The sequence below is a fragment of the Hyperolius riggenbachi genome, chromosome 3, assembly GCF_040937935.1.
Source record: "Hyperolius riggenbachi isolate aHypRig1 chromosome 3, aHypRig1.pri, whole genome shotgun sequence".
In the NCBI taxonomy this organism is placed as follows: domain Eukaryota; kingdom Metazoa; phylum Chordata; class Amphibia; order Anura; family Hyperoliidae; genus Hyperolius; species Hyperolius riggenbachi.
Genome location: NC_090648.1, coordinates 192,544,920 through 192,561,344, shown reverse-complemented (window position 1 = coordinate 192,561,344; position 16,425 = coordinate 192,544,920). Strand labels below are relative to the sequence as shown.

At 43.8% G+C, this 16,425-nt stretch overlaps 1 protein-coding gene across 1 annotated transcript in view; it reads right to left on the bottom strand.

The window, feature by feature from the left end:
• The window catches only part of UNC13C (unc-13 homolog C), a 784,159-nt gene that overhangs the window by 368,673 nt on the left and 399,061 nt on the right, over window positions 1-16,425 (bottom strand). Inside the window, exons 13-14 of the mRNA XM_068275480.1 lie at window positions 8,029-8,144; window positions 1,138-1,301 (exon numbers count right to left, since the gene is read on the bottom strand). Of these exons, the coding sequence (XP_068131581.1) occupies window positions 1,138-1,301; window positions 8,029-8,144 (280 nt within the window). The remainder of the gene's footprint in view (window positions 1-1,137; window positions 1,302-8,028; window positions 8,145-16,425) is intronic.

Below are 16,425 nucleotides of genomic sequence, written 5' to 3'. Positions count from 1 at the left end.
GGGGTTAAACTAGAATAATAATTTATTTAATTTTTCTATGTAAAAACGTATTACGGTGTATTTGGGTGTATTTTACTTTTTGGCCACAAGATGGCTCTACACTTAGTGTCTGATGTTAACAGTAGACAGGAACTAGCATGTGTATCTGTTTGCTTTCAGTTTTGAATGAGCGCTGCATTTTCCTGACACAAGCTCCCATTCATCACAGGCACAGTGATCGGGGTTGGGAACAGCCGTTTCTCATTCCCTGATCACGGAGGGACATTATTGTGGCAAATGCAAATGGGAGGGACGCGACAATTGTGAGCGGCGTTGGTAGGTAAAAAGACAAGCTTATCTATGCCCCCAGGGATGTAGTTAAGCGTGGCAAAAATAGGGAAGTGGTTAATAAATGTCCCAAATGGTTTTATGCTATGGAAGGGAATATGCGGAGCCGGATAGGTGTTATATGACCCATCTAGCCGGGGGTCATCTGCTAAGGTTAAGTGCCAGCTTCTGTGGTTGAAGTGGTGGCCGTCATTTGGATGCATTTTGGGAGTACAGCTTGGCATTAAGCACAGGAAGTTGTGTTTATATAAGAGACTGATCTTCTTTTCACCTGGGATCTGTTTAATAGCAAGAACCCATTCCTTACAAGAAAAAAAAAAATACTAGTTGCCTAGCCACCCTGGTGATCTATTTGGCTACAGTAGTGTCTGAATAACACCAAAAACAAGCATGCAGCTAATGTTGTCAGATCTAACAATAATGTCAGAAACACTGATCTGCTCCATGCTTGCTCAGGGCCTACGGACAGAGGATCAGCAGGTTAGCCAGGCAACTGGTATTGCTTAAAAGAAAATAAACAAGGCAGCCTCCTTAGCCCTCTTGCTACAGATGTCCTTTAAGCAATTGTCTACAAATGTGGATCTTGCCAAAACAAAACAATTCTTCACGTAGATGTATTATCTATAATGATTTCAGGTTATGTTGCCTTAACTGTCTACTATTCTGCTTTGAAAAACAGAATATACTTGAGGATAAAAGCAAAGCAGCTGCATTCAGTGCACAGAAGTTACGTACTTCTGTACATTCTGGCCTTTCTTTCCTAGATCTGCAGTGTTCTTTGCTCTGTATTGATGAAGCTCATATACTTACGTCATAGCTTGATAAATAGACTCTATTCCATAGCGCATTGCAAATTCATCCACTATTTCTTGTGCATAGGCGTCAAAGTAAACCTTCCAGGCTTCATCTCCTTTTACTTCGGGGACTTTAACAGTGCCATTATTCTGAACTTCTGTCAAGAAGTGGAACACGTTCTGTGGACAAAGTTTCAAGTCATTAGGTACATCTACACTCAGGATGGTACTATGTGTTTCTGAAACTGTTCAGTTATTTCCTTTTTGTGCACAGAAGTCAGGTATGGGGACAGGGGTGTGCTATCCCAGCAAGAACATAATTTACTGCATCAATAGAAAAGCAACAGGCGGCTAGATAAATGTGATAGGTTCAATGAAAGATTGATATTTCAGAAGAAAACGTCTAACTCAGAGGTTTAATCATAAAGCTCTGCTAGTCAAGCTGCAGGGATAAGATAGCCTTATTGTACCTACTGCAGCCAGACATTTGCTTTACCAGAAATGAGTTAAGAGAAATAGAAAGAGACCTTTGTATGTCTACTTAATGTAAAGAGTAATAAAGTAATGGTGTGCAGGTACAAGGTGTTGCAGCCAAAAAAGATCATTCATAAGTTTTGCATGATCCCTGGATTAGGGGATTAACATACTGATTAACTGGCATGGTTTCTGTGTATTCTTGAAAATGTACTGCATGAATATCATGTCATATTTCTGTAAATCAGGACATTAAAGAGTAACTGTCAGGCTGCAAAAGCTAATTTAAACCTCTATTCCCCTGTGTTAAACAGTTTAGAAGGAAGCCAAAAAGGCAATACTGAAGTTAAAAAATCTCTCTTACTTTGATGTTTGCTGAACAGCAAGGCTCCGTATTCCCATACTCCTAAGGAGGCCGGCAGGACGCATAATAGATACTGCAAAGCATTCTGGGGCTGCTTCTTCTCCCCAGTGCACTCCCTTGGTCCTCCCCTTCATTTCCCTATCCCGCCCTAAGGCTGCTTTCACAGTAGGAAGTTACAGGCTCATGTTACAGCAGCTTGTAACAGCAGCCAGCACTGAAAAATCAATGTGCTGTTTACAGGGCACATGTTCGGTAAGAGTATACTGCGTGAGTCCGTTATTGTTCCTAGCCACATGGCTAATTAATATTTACTGCACAGTAGTGTTGTCCGGATCATGAACCATTAGGATCTTTGATCCTATTCTTTTTTGTGAGTCAAATCATCAGGAAGCAAGGTAAGGGAGGATATTACATCACAATTGGCTTCATACAAGACAGACAAACATTGAACCTGCCATGAGCTGTCAGGAGCATTATTCTCTGCAAATACTATATAAAAATTCTGTGAAATCCAAACGTGAACAGTGAAATGCATATGTAATGTAAGTACAGCCAATATTTATCTACTGATATATGTGTTTTTTTTTCTCTGAGACCCTATACCTATCAGCTCCTCTTTAATAGTATTGTGTCAACACTGGCAACAATCACAAATAATACAAAGTATTGAAAGCACACTTGAACTGAGAGGGGCAAGGAGGCTGACACAGATGTTTTCATTTTCTTATAAACAATACAGATTCCCTGGCTGTCCAGCTGAGCCTCTAACTCTAACACATATAGCCATATACCCTGAACAAGCATGCCGATCAGGTGTTTCTGACTAAAGTCTGGCTGGATTAGCCCCATGCTTGTTTCCCGTGTGATTCAAACACAACTGTCACCAAGAGATTAGTAGGACTGCCAGGCAACTGGTATTGTTTAAAAGGATATAAATATTGCAGCCTCCATTTCCTTCTCAGTTCAGGTATCTTTAAGATCACGCTGACCAACATGACCCAGTAGGAGAAAAACACTCTTCTCCCGAAATGTCCATATATCCTTCTTGATTGCAACATGTGTTTGATCAAGCTTTTCATAGAATGTTGAGTGAATCCAGTGACTTTATTTAGGGATGCTTAGGAACAGAATATTTTGCACGAGTGGGTTATGCTAGAGGGTATGCAACATTTGCTCATGTAGAGAAGTGGAATCAACTAATAGTACTGTTTTCAGCTGCTACCAAGCACATTTCATATTCATCATAAAGTGCTACCAAAAGAAAGCTTTGGATGCAACTAAGAAAGGATGCATTTCCACATCACATTTACATCAACTTGGTCTTAAATATCCCTTCTGAGAAATGTAAGAATAGCACTGTTTTTGTTCATACTCATTTGGCAATATTTTAATTCAAAATGTTTTACAATTAAAGGGGCACCATGGCGAAAATTATGCTGTTCCATTATCCCCACATATGGACAGCATAAATTTCATCATAGACACAACGACACGACACAACGAATCAAATGACCTGACGTACTACACGACCTGTATGTCCACACGTCCGGACGGATAAACATCCAACTCATTTACATGCTGCGAACGATAGCTGAATGACGGATTACACATTGAAATCAAGTAAAAGTCATGTAACAGTAGTTCAAATGACTGATACTGTGCAGATGGTGCATGTGTATAAGACGACCATAGGCAAACATAGATCCCACAGTTGGATTGGGCATGATGCCTGTTATCAGTTGCTCGTCAACTCATTTGCATGCGTACACATGCCTGATTGTTAGCAAACAGTCTAAAATGGACTAAAGTCATACGACAATCAGGCAGTTTTGTTGAGCGTGCCTTTAGCAGCCTGTTTATTTATTTAGCTAGTTACATGTGATAACCACAGCGGCTCTGTAGCATGTAGCAGCCAGCCTCAAATCAGCTGTTGAGTGTCTGTTAGTTGTAAACAATCTGTTACAGTGTCTGTTTAGCAGTGCACGCCTACACAGCATGGAAAGGACGGCAGCTCAGCCCTGTAGGAGTTCAGAATTAGTGTTATCAGCTACTTTTTAACACAAAAGCTGTCCATATTAAATAATTGATGTAGGGATAATGGAACAAGATAATTTTCGCCATAATGCCCCTTTAACCTCCCTGGCGGTTTATTTATTTTGCCAGGGAGGCTGCAATGTGGTTTTTTTTAAATAAAAAAAAAATATTTCATGCAGCCAACTAAAAGTTGGCTGCATGAAAGCCCACTAGAGGGCGCTCCGGAAGCGTACTTTCGATCGCCTCCGGCAATCGAAAGTAACAAGATAGGCCGCAATGAGCGGCCTATCTTGTTTCGCTTTCCTCGTCGCCATGGCGACGAGCGGAGTGACGTCATGGACGTCAGTCGACGTCCTGACGTCAGAGCCGCCCGATCCAGCCCCTAGCGCCGGCCGGAACTGTTTGTTCCGGCTGCGCTGGGCTCGGGCGGCTGGGGGGACCCTCTTTCGCCGCTGCACGCGGCGGATCGCCGCGGAGCGGCGGCGATCGGGCAGCACACGCGGCTGGCAAAGTGCCAGCTGCGTGTGCTGCTTTTTTCAGAAACAAAATCGGCCCAGCAGGGCCTGAGCGGCGACCTCCGGCGGCATACCCCGAGCTCAGCTCGGGATTACCGCCAAGGAGGTTAATACAGGTTGTGGTCATGGCACTTTTTATGTACAGTATGGTAGAGTTTCTAATAAGAAAAGGTCAGCACTGCTTGCATGCCTGAAGCGCAAGAATGAAGTAACAGGATGAGGGATTACAAATTGCTTAACGGTCAAAGGGCCATGATCTCTAGTACTTAGTGGGGAACCCACCTCCATGCAATGGCATAACTACAATTCATGGGGCCCCCAAGTGAAACTTTGATAGGAACCCCAATATGTACACACACCTTCCCTTGCTTCCCTTTGGTGCCCTTTACAGCCTTGGGTCCCATCTCACAAGGGTCATAAAACAAGCGTGGCCATCATGATCTTCACACCCACAATAAATGTAGCCACAAAAACCTGATCTTAAAGCGGAATATAACCCTGCATTTCAACTTTGCTCTAAAACATTATTTACAGCATATTATATGCAAAAAGCATTTTTTTTTACTAGACCAGCATTGGAAGGGTTAAACACAGAGGTTTTAAGTTCCGTGCAGACGTTCAGATAGTTACATTCTATTTAGTTAGATGTATCTATTGATAAACAGTTACACACTCTTTGGCTGTCCTCCAAGCTCCTTCTCAGTGAGAGAGATGAGTCACAATAAACACTTAAAAGATACATATTTGTAAACAAAAAGTATCTAACTGAAGTTCGGATGCGTCTGCAGAAATCTCTAGGGACTTTAAAGCCCTGTGTAACCCTTCCAATGCTGGTCTAGTAAAAAAAAAATGCTGGTTGCATATAATATACTGTAAATAATGTTTTAGAGCAAAGTTGAAATGCAGGGTTATATTCCGCTTTAAGTAAAGTCCCCTGTAAAGGAGGAAGGGAAGGTTAGTAGTTTGGGCCCCCTTACAGCTCAACCCCCCCCCCCCCTCCCATGATCGCAGGTACTGCTCCCCTCCATTACACCCCTGCCTCCATACCCTAACCATATAACTAGAGATTTTACTGGAATGAGAACAATGCTCCTTTATCACCAGCTGGTAAGCTGACAATAGCAAACAGGAAAACTCCTGACTTGTCCCGGGTGGAGCCCTTCCTGAGGAAGGGCTCCGTCCGAAACATGTTGTGCATCTTGTGACTCCAATACAGCTTGTTGCTACACAGCTTCTGAGTGCCGTGTCCTTCCTTTTGTTTTAAGCTGAAAATAGTCTTGTTGCTAGCAATGATGCAGCCCTGCTTCTGTCATTAGTGACACAGCTGGATGAAATTTGAAGATGTTTTTGTGGGATCAGTTGAAAGGGTGCCTGAGCCATCTGTATTGAAAGGGCGCCTCCATAGACTTCATTGTTATTTCTGAAAATATGGGCTACAAGGTGGGGAAAAGGGCGCCTGAGGTTTTTTTTTTTTTGCAGCTACAAGGTTTTTGATTCGCATACAAAAGGGTGCCCCTTTGTAGCCCATATTTTCATTCGGCTACAAGGGTGTTGGCTACAAGGTTTTTGATTCTGCTACAAAAGGAAGCCCCCTTGTAGCCCATATTTTTGATTCTGCAGCAAGGTTTTTGGCTACAAGGGCGCCCCTTTGTAGCCCATATCTTTGATTCGGCTATAAGGTTTTTGAGTCTGCTACAAAAGGGCGCCCCATTGTAGCCCATATTTTTGATTTGGCTACAAGGTTTTCAGCTACAAGGTTATTGATTCTGCTACAAAAGGCGCCCTTTTATAGTCGAGATTTTTGAATCGGGGGTGCAGGGTGGTTTAGGATTAGGCATCACAAGTGGGGGGTTGCTTAGGGTTAGGCACCACTATGGAGGACCTTAGGGTAAGGCACCACCATGGGAGGGTTCTGTGTGAGGGTAGGGAGAAGTTAGGTCATAGTAATCACTTTTCTTGGCCATATCCAGAGCCCATTTATAGCCCAACAAATTTTGCCTATAACAACATCCTTTTTATAAACTATAACTAGCTTTTCGGCTACACCAGGCACCCTTTGCAGCTGAATTTGGCATATGGGCTACACCAGGCACCCTTTGCAGCTGAATTTGGCATAAGGGCTACACCGGGCACCCTTTGTAGCCCAATTTGGTATATGGGCTACACCAGGCGCCCTTTGTAGCTGGATTTGGCATATGGGCTACACCAGGCGCCCTTTGTAGCTAGATTTGGCATATGGGCTACACCAGGCACCCTTTGTAGCCGAATTTGAAATATGGGCTACAGCAGGCGCCCTTTGTAGCCAAATTTGGTGTATGGGCTACACCAGGCACCCATTGTAGCCGAATTTGACATATGGGCTACACCAGGCGCCTTTTGTAGCCGAATTTGGCATATGGGCTACACCAGGTGCCCTTTTTTCCAGGCGCCCTTTTCAAATGTATCCGTTTTTGCACATTTGGCAGGGTAGGCCAGGCACTGTATGCTGTTGTGGTTGTAAGGACAAGGAATGTACATTCCCCTATAGCAACACATGGGAGTGTGGACTGTAGACTGGAGAGAAACTTTCCTTTTAAAAGTTTGCAAATCCTTATTCACTAACGAACATGCTGAATGACTTATGATCCACGGCCCAGTGGAAAGCAGGCAAGTTGCATGCATACCTCCACCAGTTATGTTTCCACCGCATGCAGTATTGGACATGTGGAATGCCTAATGCTCTTCTGCTACAACCGTGTATTACATTATTTGGTAAGCTTTCTATTCTTCACACATTGGCTTGATGCAGAGAGACACAGCAGAGCAGTTTAAGCTTGCCTGGTATGTAGCTACAGGCACATTGTCACTATGGCTGGGTGTAGTTGAAGAGGAGTCACCTTCTCTTTCTTTTTTATTCTTTTGCTTCCCCAACAAAATAACATGAACAATGTAGTAGTTCTGAATTTGTCTGCTTTATTCATATTTACTGATTTAGCACCATACTAATTGTTTAGAGCAAACTGTATGATTGACATTGAGCAGGGCCAGATTTGTACTTTTTACTGCCCAAGGCCCACTATCACCAGCTGCCCCAGACCGACAGCATCCTAAACTTCCCCTCCAACCCGGCATGGATTAGATTGTAGGCTCAATGAGGACATTTAGTGAAGTGATGGCAGGGATTACATTATAAGCTCCTTTGAAGACAGTTAGTGACATGATGAAAGGGATTAGATTGTAAGCTCCTTGGCGAGGGGCACATTTGGTGAGTGACAGGCAGCTTAGAGATCACTGTAAGCGCCTGTTCGCTGCCCCTTCATCCCCCAAGTGCCAGATCCGGCTGTTGGTAGCCACCCACTGCTATGTGTAAACTCAGTGCAGCAGGAGGAATGTTCGGCAGGCTAAGTGCTACTGCCACCCAGTGGCCCACAGCCTGCCCCTACCTTTCCTGATTCACTGGGCCATGGCCATTGAGGTTCAGTGAACCACACCAACTCCCACTGACAAATTGAAGAAGTTCCAGCGGTTATCTCCTACTTACCTCGTGCAAACATGTGTACTGTACATGATATGGAGGCACATTTTCTTCTCCCTTGATTTCAACCTTTATTTTCATCCTAATTGCACCAGAGACAGCAGATTTATCTGTTCTCTTCTCTGAAAAAAGTCAATAAGAAACAACATTCATTTAAATACATGTATCAAATCAGTCTCGATGGCTTCAGATATGCAGAAGTTGCAGACAGATGCAAATGGCTACAGTCTGCAGGCATTAGCTAAACTTCAGACATTCACACCAAAACAGCTGAATATTGGTCCTAATTAGGATGCAAGACCTTTCAGCTGAGCAGTTGTAGCAAAGTTTATTACTCATTTCAAACAAAAAAAACAATATTGTACAGTAAAGAGGAGCCGAGCACATAGGATCCAAAAAATCTTCAAAGCTTTATTACCTTTCAAGGCTTAAACACATAGCAGACATACAGAGCAGTGGGGGTAGGGAGAACACCGCGGCCTTGGTGCTCTACCTAGCCCCACTGCTCTTTATTTCTGCTATGTGTTAAACCCTTGAAGGGTAATAAAGCTTTGAAGATTTTTTTGGATCCTATATGCCCGGCTCCTCTTCACTGTACAATATTGGATACCACCTTTCACTGTGAGCACAGGTCTGTAACTTAACCCTTCTGGGTCTACATGAAAAGGGCGCCGGTAAAAAAGGGCGCCTGGTGGAGCCCATATATATACCAACTTCGGCTACAAAAAGGCGCCTGGTGTAGCCCATATAAAGTTCGGCTACAAAAAAGACGCTTGGTGTAGCCCATATAAAAACTTCGGCTACAAAAAAACCAAGGCGCCTGGTGTAGCCCATATAAAAACTGCGGCTACAAAAAAACTCCGGGATGTGTTAATTACTATTTCCCCTCCAGGCCGCCATGGATAGTGGGGGAATGAAATAATTCGGCTTCCAGCGCTTGTAGCCCATATACAAACTTCGGCTAGAAAAAAACTCTGGGATGTGTTAATTACTATTCCCCATACAGGCCGCCATGGATAGTGGGGGAATGAAATAATTCGGCTTCCAGCACTTGTAGCCCATATAAAAACTTCGGCTAGAAAAAAAAGTCAATAATATGGGCTACAGAGGGGCAGCTTACTGTAGCCGAAAAAAATATGGGCTACAAAGGGGAGCCCACTTGTGTTAGGCTTGGTGGTGTATTCTCCACAGTCAGCATGCAACGCATGAGCTGGCGTGGAGGAGGTACACACACTAGCACAAGGAAACAGGCTATCCCTAGTATAGTGGAGGGGAGGACTGACTCCAATAGGAGATTGTGGCGCACAGAGCCGGTGCAGATCTGACAGCCACAAACAATGCTTTCGTTATAACGTCTCAGCGCAAAGTAGCGCTGAGCGCATAAACCAGAACTGAGGAGATCAGGACAGGTAGACAGAATGAACGCTTGCTAGCTAGCGGCTACTTAGCGACAGCAAGCGTCCAAAACCAGACAGACTGGAATGAGGCAGCCAATGCGATGCGGCGATGGCGTGCCTCACAAAGACAGGACAGGATAGTCAGAAAATAGCAGGATTAAGATAGATGAACGTAACACAGATAAATATACAATAAGTATGTTTTCCTAGCGTATTACAATTACAGCTATCAATGAAACTATTTGTAACGTCTGGCTAACATATGTATATATCGGCAATGAACCGATATATGACATAAGCAGGAACGCTGACTAGGAATGGAGTAACACAGGGAACAGGACTCAGAAGGATTCGCTATCTCTTTGCAGAGATGAACGCAATCCACAAACGGTAACAGAACAGGATTCAGAAGGATGCGTTATCTCTTCGCAGAGATGAACGCAATCCACAAACAGTAACAGAACAGGATTCAGAAGGATTCGTTATCTCTTCGCAGAGATGAACGCAATCCACAAACAGAACCAGGAGCAGGGTAACTACCTCAGCACGGGTGGTCACGGTACGCGCAACCTACCAAAACGTGCTGGAAAGCTGACTAACTGCACACAGGATATAAACAGTTCGTGTACGTATACATCAGCGACACTGATGTATCGACGTAACACAAATACAAGGAAAATAATAAACGTGCTGGTATGCATATATATTGGCAATGAACCAATATATGATGCAAAGACCAGCAAAGTATCTTTATAACAAGAAACACGATCGGGGGCTAAAGCGACAGCAAGGCAGGCTTAAGCTGAAGCTATGAAAACCCAAGGAAACCCTGCAGGAAGCAGATCTTTATACTGAGGTCATCCAATGGGAGCAGACATGCAGATTCCCACACAGGTGAATGATAATCAGTCACAAGCTGACAGCAGGGAAAGACAGACAAAGCTATGCAGCTTGCATGGAAATAGATCAGAACTGCCTGAGCTGCAGCACTACTACTTCCAACAATAGCTGCTGCAGCAGCGATCATTACAGTACCCCCGCCTTTAAAAGCGGATTCCAGACGCTTTTCAAAACTGAAATTTCCAACAAAACAGTCTGACTGATAATTCATGATGACCGGGACAGCCCGGCAAGACCGAATTCCAGAATCAGTCCCCACAAGACTGGACCCATCAGAACCAGAACCTACAGAACCATGCCCATCAGTACTACAAGCCCCAGTGTGACACCCATCAGAACCATGATTTCCAGAAGAAAGCCCTCCGAAACTCCCTGAGCGATACCCACCGCCTTCCAGGAACCGTTCAGAAACGCCAAAGCCTTTGCAATGCCCACCGGTACTGTCTTTACCAACACAAAACCCACTGTTGAACCAGTCCAAGGCACCAGGACAAGTTTTCTCAGAGACCTCCCAGAACACCTTGAAGCTCCAAAGAGATCCCCATAGGTCAGAATGCCCCTTAGGCTCACATGGAGAACTATCAAGAACCCCTATGGAACCTAGGGCAATTCCCGAGTCAGGGCCACAAGGACAAACATCAATATCAGGGCTTTCAGGGACCAGAACCATCTCTGGGCATGCAGGCAGACTGGCAACATCAGAACATGTTCCCACTAAGGAAGCATCAGAGCACGCTAACACCTTATACACACTTGGGCATTCTGGCACACAAAGAACATCTGGGCACACTGGCACAAGAGAAACCTCTGGGCACGTCAAGGAACTGTGAGCCTCAGGGTCAGCCAAGACAGGACCAAAACCAGGACTGGCCCAAAAAAAATCATCATGACTAGACTTTGCAACTACTGGATTTTTACACGAGAATGCAGGATCAGACTTAGATGTCGCTGATTCCAGCAAAGTCAGTAACAAATCAGATTCAGGGGCACTAACAAGACAGGACAAATCTTCTGATGTATGCACTGAACCAGATAGGGACTCCACAACTACCTCTGGACTGGACAGAGACTCATCTAATACACCGGATTGGAGCTCATGAGGCGCTGCAGAACAAGTCAGTATTGCAGCAGCCCCCACTGGACTAGGCAAAACTGAGGAATTCCCTGGACAGGAAGGGGACTCTGGAACCTCTGCCACAGCGGCCAGAGAACCAGAATCTTTCAGGATACAGGGCTGGGTTTCAGGAACACTCATCAGACCGGACTGAAATTCTGAGATTTCTATTATTTTGACCAGAGAATCAGAATTATCCATGTTACAGGGCAAGACTTCTGAAACATTCAGAGGACAGGGCTGGAGTTCCTCGGCTGTTACAACACTGGAGAGGGACTCAACATTGGTTAAATCAGACTGTGTACAGGGCAAGGTATCTAACACAATTGCTGACGAGGACAATATTTCAATGGCTTCTGCTTTGCTGGGCAGAAATTCACCAAGTTTTATTAGAGCAGACTGTAATTCCAAAACAGCTGCTAGACAAGTGAATATTACTGCAACACCAACTGAGGTAAGCAGTGCCTCAGACCCTTCTGCTAGAGGGTTTGAAATATCCAAAGTACTGGGTGAAGCATAAGACTCTGCGACCACAGCTTCACTGGACAGGATCACTGAACAGTCCATATTGCAGGGCAAAACCATGGAAGCACCTGCTGGACAGCATAATGATTCTGTGACCTGAGTTTCATTGGAGAGATCTACTGCACAATTCATGGTACAGGGCAAATTTATTGGAAAATTTTCTGAACAAGGTAATAATTCTGCGATTTCAGGTTCACATAGCAGATGCTCTGAGCTATTCACGAAACTAGAGCGAGGTGTAGAAACAGGAAGATCAAGACACAATGTTTGCGCATCTGAATCACCATTCATTTGTAAAATTGGAAAATTCAGATGCTGGGGTTCTGAGTTTACTAGACAGGATTGCTGGGACTCGGAAACTGATGTAGTGCATCTATTGGCATCTGCTGGATCAGACAGGAGTTGAACTTTATTAACACAGGTAATTTCTGCAGAAGTGTTTGCAGAGACAGGCAAGATTTTTCTGGTGTCTGTTTCACTAAACAAAGAGTCATGAGTACTGGCTAGGCTGGACTCGGAAGTCAGCAGGACCTCTGGATTCTCTGCTGAGTAATTTGCGCAGGGCAAGGTTAAGAATGTATCAGTGGCTTCTGTTTTACTGGGAAGTAACACTGAGTTATCCATGGTACAGGGTGGAATTGCAGGAACTTCAATTTCACACAAAAAGAGCTCCGAATCACCTGCTGAATCAGCCAAAGGTGCTGAAGCAGGCGGGTCAGAACGCCAAATTTGCGAATTCGGAGTCACATAAAAATCATCCAAAATCAGTTCCCACACATCAATCAATGGAGCCACAAAGTCATACCCACACACACCAGTTTTTATTAGGTTATAGGCAGACTTAATGCATGCATTCAATACTAATTCACTTTTTGCACTGTAAAATTGACAAAATGAACTTGAATCATTCTTCCATTCATTGACCAGAGCTTCCATCTCTCCTTTCTCAAATGGAGGATTCCAAGCATACTTAACAGGCAGATCATGGTTTGCAGATATGATTGTAGCAGGGACATATATTGGGTTAATTAGCAGGTGATTGGCAGATTCCTTATTCCTAAGAATCTCCAATACCTGTAGCAAGTGCTGAACTGTAGTGTATGCAAACTTTCCTTGCTTCACAAATAAGTTGATTTGTTCAATACTCTGTAATATCTCCTCATAATCATACTCAGATAATTCTTTTAAACAAAAATCTTTATTTTCCCTAGCCAGGGAGGAAAGTTCATTAGTAATTTCATAAGTCCATTTAACTCCCCTGAAAGACAATTGCATTTCATTATCTGTTAATGGCAGAATCTCATTATAGGTCTCAGTCGCTAAGGATAACGATTCTGCAGATTGGACACGTTTCTTAGAACGTTTGCGTTTTGCCTTTGACCTTGCGGTTTTTGGTGATTTATTCAAAGCTGCAGGAAAATTATCAGTAACACTTTCTGCTTGCTGCTCATTCTTGCAAGCAATTGAAGGAGCAGCTGATTGGCCTGCTGCCAGGAGTTCATTAAGAGGAAAAGGCAATGGATCTATGCGCAACCAGTTATGGATCACAAACGCTAGAAATTCCAGCGGTCTCTCTTTCAAATCGGAATGATTGAGAACGTCAAATGCCCACTGGAATAATTCCCCTTTAAACAAAATATAACTTAGTTGGAGTGCCCAGGTTGAAACAGGAGTCGCTTGGAGATCAGGATTGGTCAGGAACCTGGCACATTCAGAGAAAAACTCATTTTCTGTTTCAGAGCTAAGTTCTTCAAATTTCTTAAAGGAACAGGAACCATAATTAACAGTGTCATACTTTCTGGGAATCCCCCCCACAATGGGGATTGGTAATGGGGTTTTCATAATGTTAGGCTTGGTGGTGTATTCTCCACAGTCAGCATGCAACGCATGAGCTGGCGTGGAGGAGGTACACACACTAGCACAAGGAAACAGGCTATCCCTAGTATAGTGGAGGGGAGGACTGACTCCAATAGGAGATTGTGGCGCACAGAGCCGGTGCAGATCTGACAGCCACAAACAATGCTTTCGTTATAACGTCTCAGCGCAAAGTAGCGCTGAGCGCATAAACCAGAACTGAGGAGATCAGGACAGGTAGACAGAATGAACGCTTGCTAGCTAGCGGCTACTTAGCGACAGCAAGCGTCCAAAACCAGACAGACTGGAATGAGGCAGCCAATGCGATGCGGCGATGGCGTGCCTCACAAAGACAGGACAGGATAGTCAGAAAATAGCAGGATTAAGATAGATGAACGTAACACAGATAAATATACAATAAGTATGTTTTCCTAGCGTATTACAATTACAGCTATCAATGAAACTATTTGTAACGTCTGGCTAACATATGTATATATCGGCAAAGAACCGATATATGACATAAGCAGGAACGCTGACTAGGAATGGAGTAACACAGGGAACAGGACTCAGAAGGATTCGCTATCTCTTTGCAGAGATGAACGCAATCCACAAACGGTAACAGAACAGGATTCAGAAGGATGCGTTATCTCTTCGCAGAGATGAACGCAATCCACAAACAGTAACAGAACAGGATTCAGAAGGATTCGTTATCTCTTCGCAGAGATGAACGCAATCCACAAACAGAACCAGGAGCAGGGTAACTACCTCAGCACGGGTGGTCACGGTACGCGCAACCTACCAAAACGTGCTGGAAAGCTGACTAACTGCACACAGGATATAAACAGTTCGTGTACGTATACATCAGCGACACTGATGTATCGACGTAACACAAATACAAGGAAAATAATAAACGTGCTGGTATGCATATATATTGGCAATGAACCAATATATGATGCAAAGACCAGCAAAGTATCTTTATAACAAGAAACACGATCGGGGGCTAAAGCGACAGCAAGGCAGGCTTAAGCTGAAGCTATGAAAACCCAAGGAAACCCTGCAGGAAGCAGATCTTTATACTGAGGTCATCCAATGGGAGCAGACATGCAGATTCCCACACAGGTGAATGATAATCAGTCACAAGCTGACAGCAGGGAAAGACAGACAAAGCTATGCAGCTTGCATGGAAATAGATCAGAACTGCCTGAGCTGCAGCACTACTACTTCCAACAATAGCTGCTGCAGCAGCGATCATTACAACTTGTAGCCGAAAACCTTGTAGCCGAAAAAATATGGGCTACAAAGGGGAGCCCACTTGTAGCCTATATCAAAACTCGGGCGCCCTTTTCTACACCTTGTAGCCCATATTTCCAGAAATAACATTGATGTCTATGGCGGCGCCCTTTTCATACAGGCAGCTCGGGCGCCCTTATCAACCGATCCCAACCTTCTTAGCGGTAACCCCGAGTCCTTCGTGGGCTGGAAATACATAGCTCAGAGTGGTAACCCCGAGCTGGATCCCGGGGAGGTGAGTAATATGCGGGGAGGGCTGAAGCAGATCTATCTAGCAGTATGATTTTTAGGGTGTAAAAGCTAATGAAAAAATTGCACAGCTTGTAGACCTTAAAATCCAGAAGTAATTAAACCGCCAGGGAGGTAAAAGTTTTATATACACTGCCTTTCATCGAGTGCCAGCTATCTTTGTCTACTGAGAAGTAAGAAAACAATAAGACAGTGATGGAGCAGTCATACTAGAAGTTAAAGGGGAACTGAAGTAAGAGGTATACGGAGGCTGCCATATTTATTTCCTTTTAATCAATACCAGTTGCCTGGCAGCCCTGCTGATCCTCTGCCTCTAATACTATTAGCCATAGCCCCTGAACAAGCATGCAGTAGATCAGGTGTTTCAGACTTTAACGTTAGATCTGACAAGACTGGCTGCATGCTTGTTTCTGGTGTTATTCAGATACTACTGCAGAGAAATAGACCAGCAGGGCTGCCAGGCAACTGGTATTGATTAAAAGGAAATAAATATGGCAGCCTCCGTATACCTCTTACTTCAGTTCCCCTTTAAAGCCAGGTCCTCACCAGAGATGTGAATCTTAACTTTGAATTACTTTATACAAACTCTATGCAAGGATCATAAATTAAAAACGCCAATGATGATGTAGTTATCATCAATGTGGAAGATGGAAATACTGAGTTGAAAGGTCAGAAGAGAACACTGATCTTTTACTCCATTTCTTTGATTGAAGACTAATTTACATAAATGGAACTGTTGTGTAATTGATTTGAGAGGGAAGGTCAATGCAATCATGTGTCAGGTGAGCTCAGTCAATACTAATACAGTAACCCTTTCCTCCTCCAAAGTCACATCATGTGAGGTTACTCAGTGCTAGTTGTTTATGTTCTTCACCATGAATCTTCTACACTCAAGAAGACTACTCTATGCTCATAATACTATCCATCTCCAAACTCATTTAATGTGAGCTTATTCAATACCCATAATGCTCTCCGCTTACAGTCTCATCTATAATGAGCACTTGGTGAAATTATTAGTAGGAGGGCATTTCGGTCTCTTGTATCCCCCTATACATTCCTAGTGGTTTGGGTCAC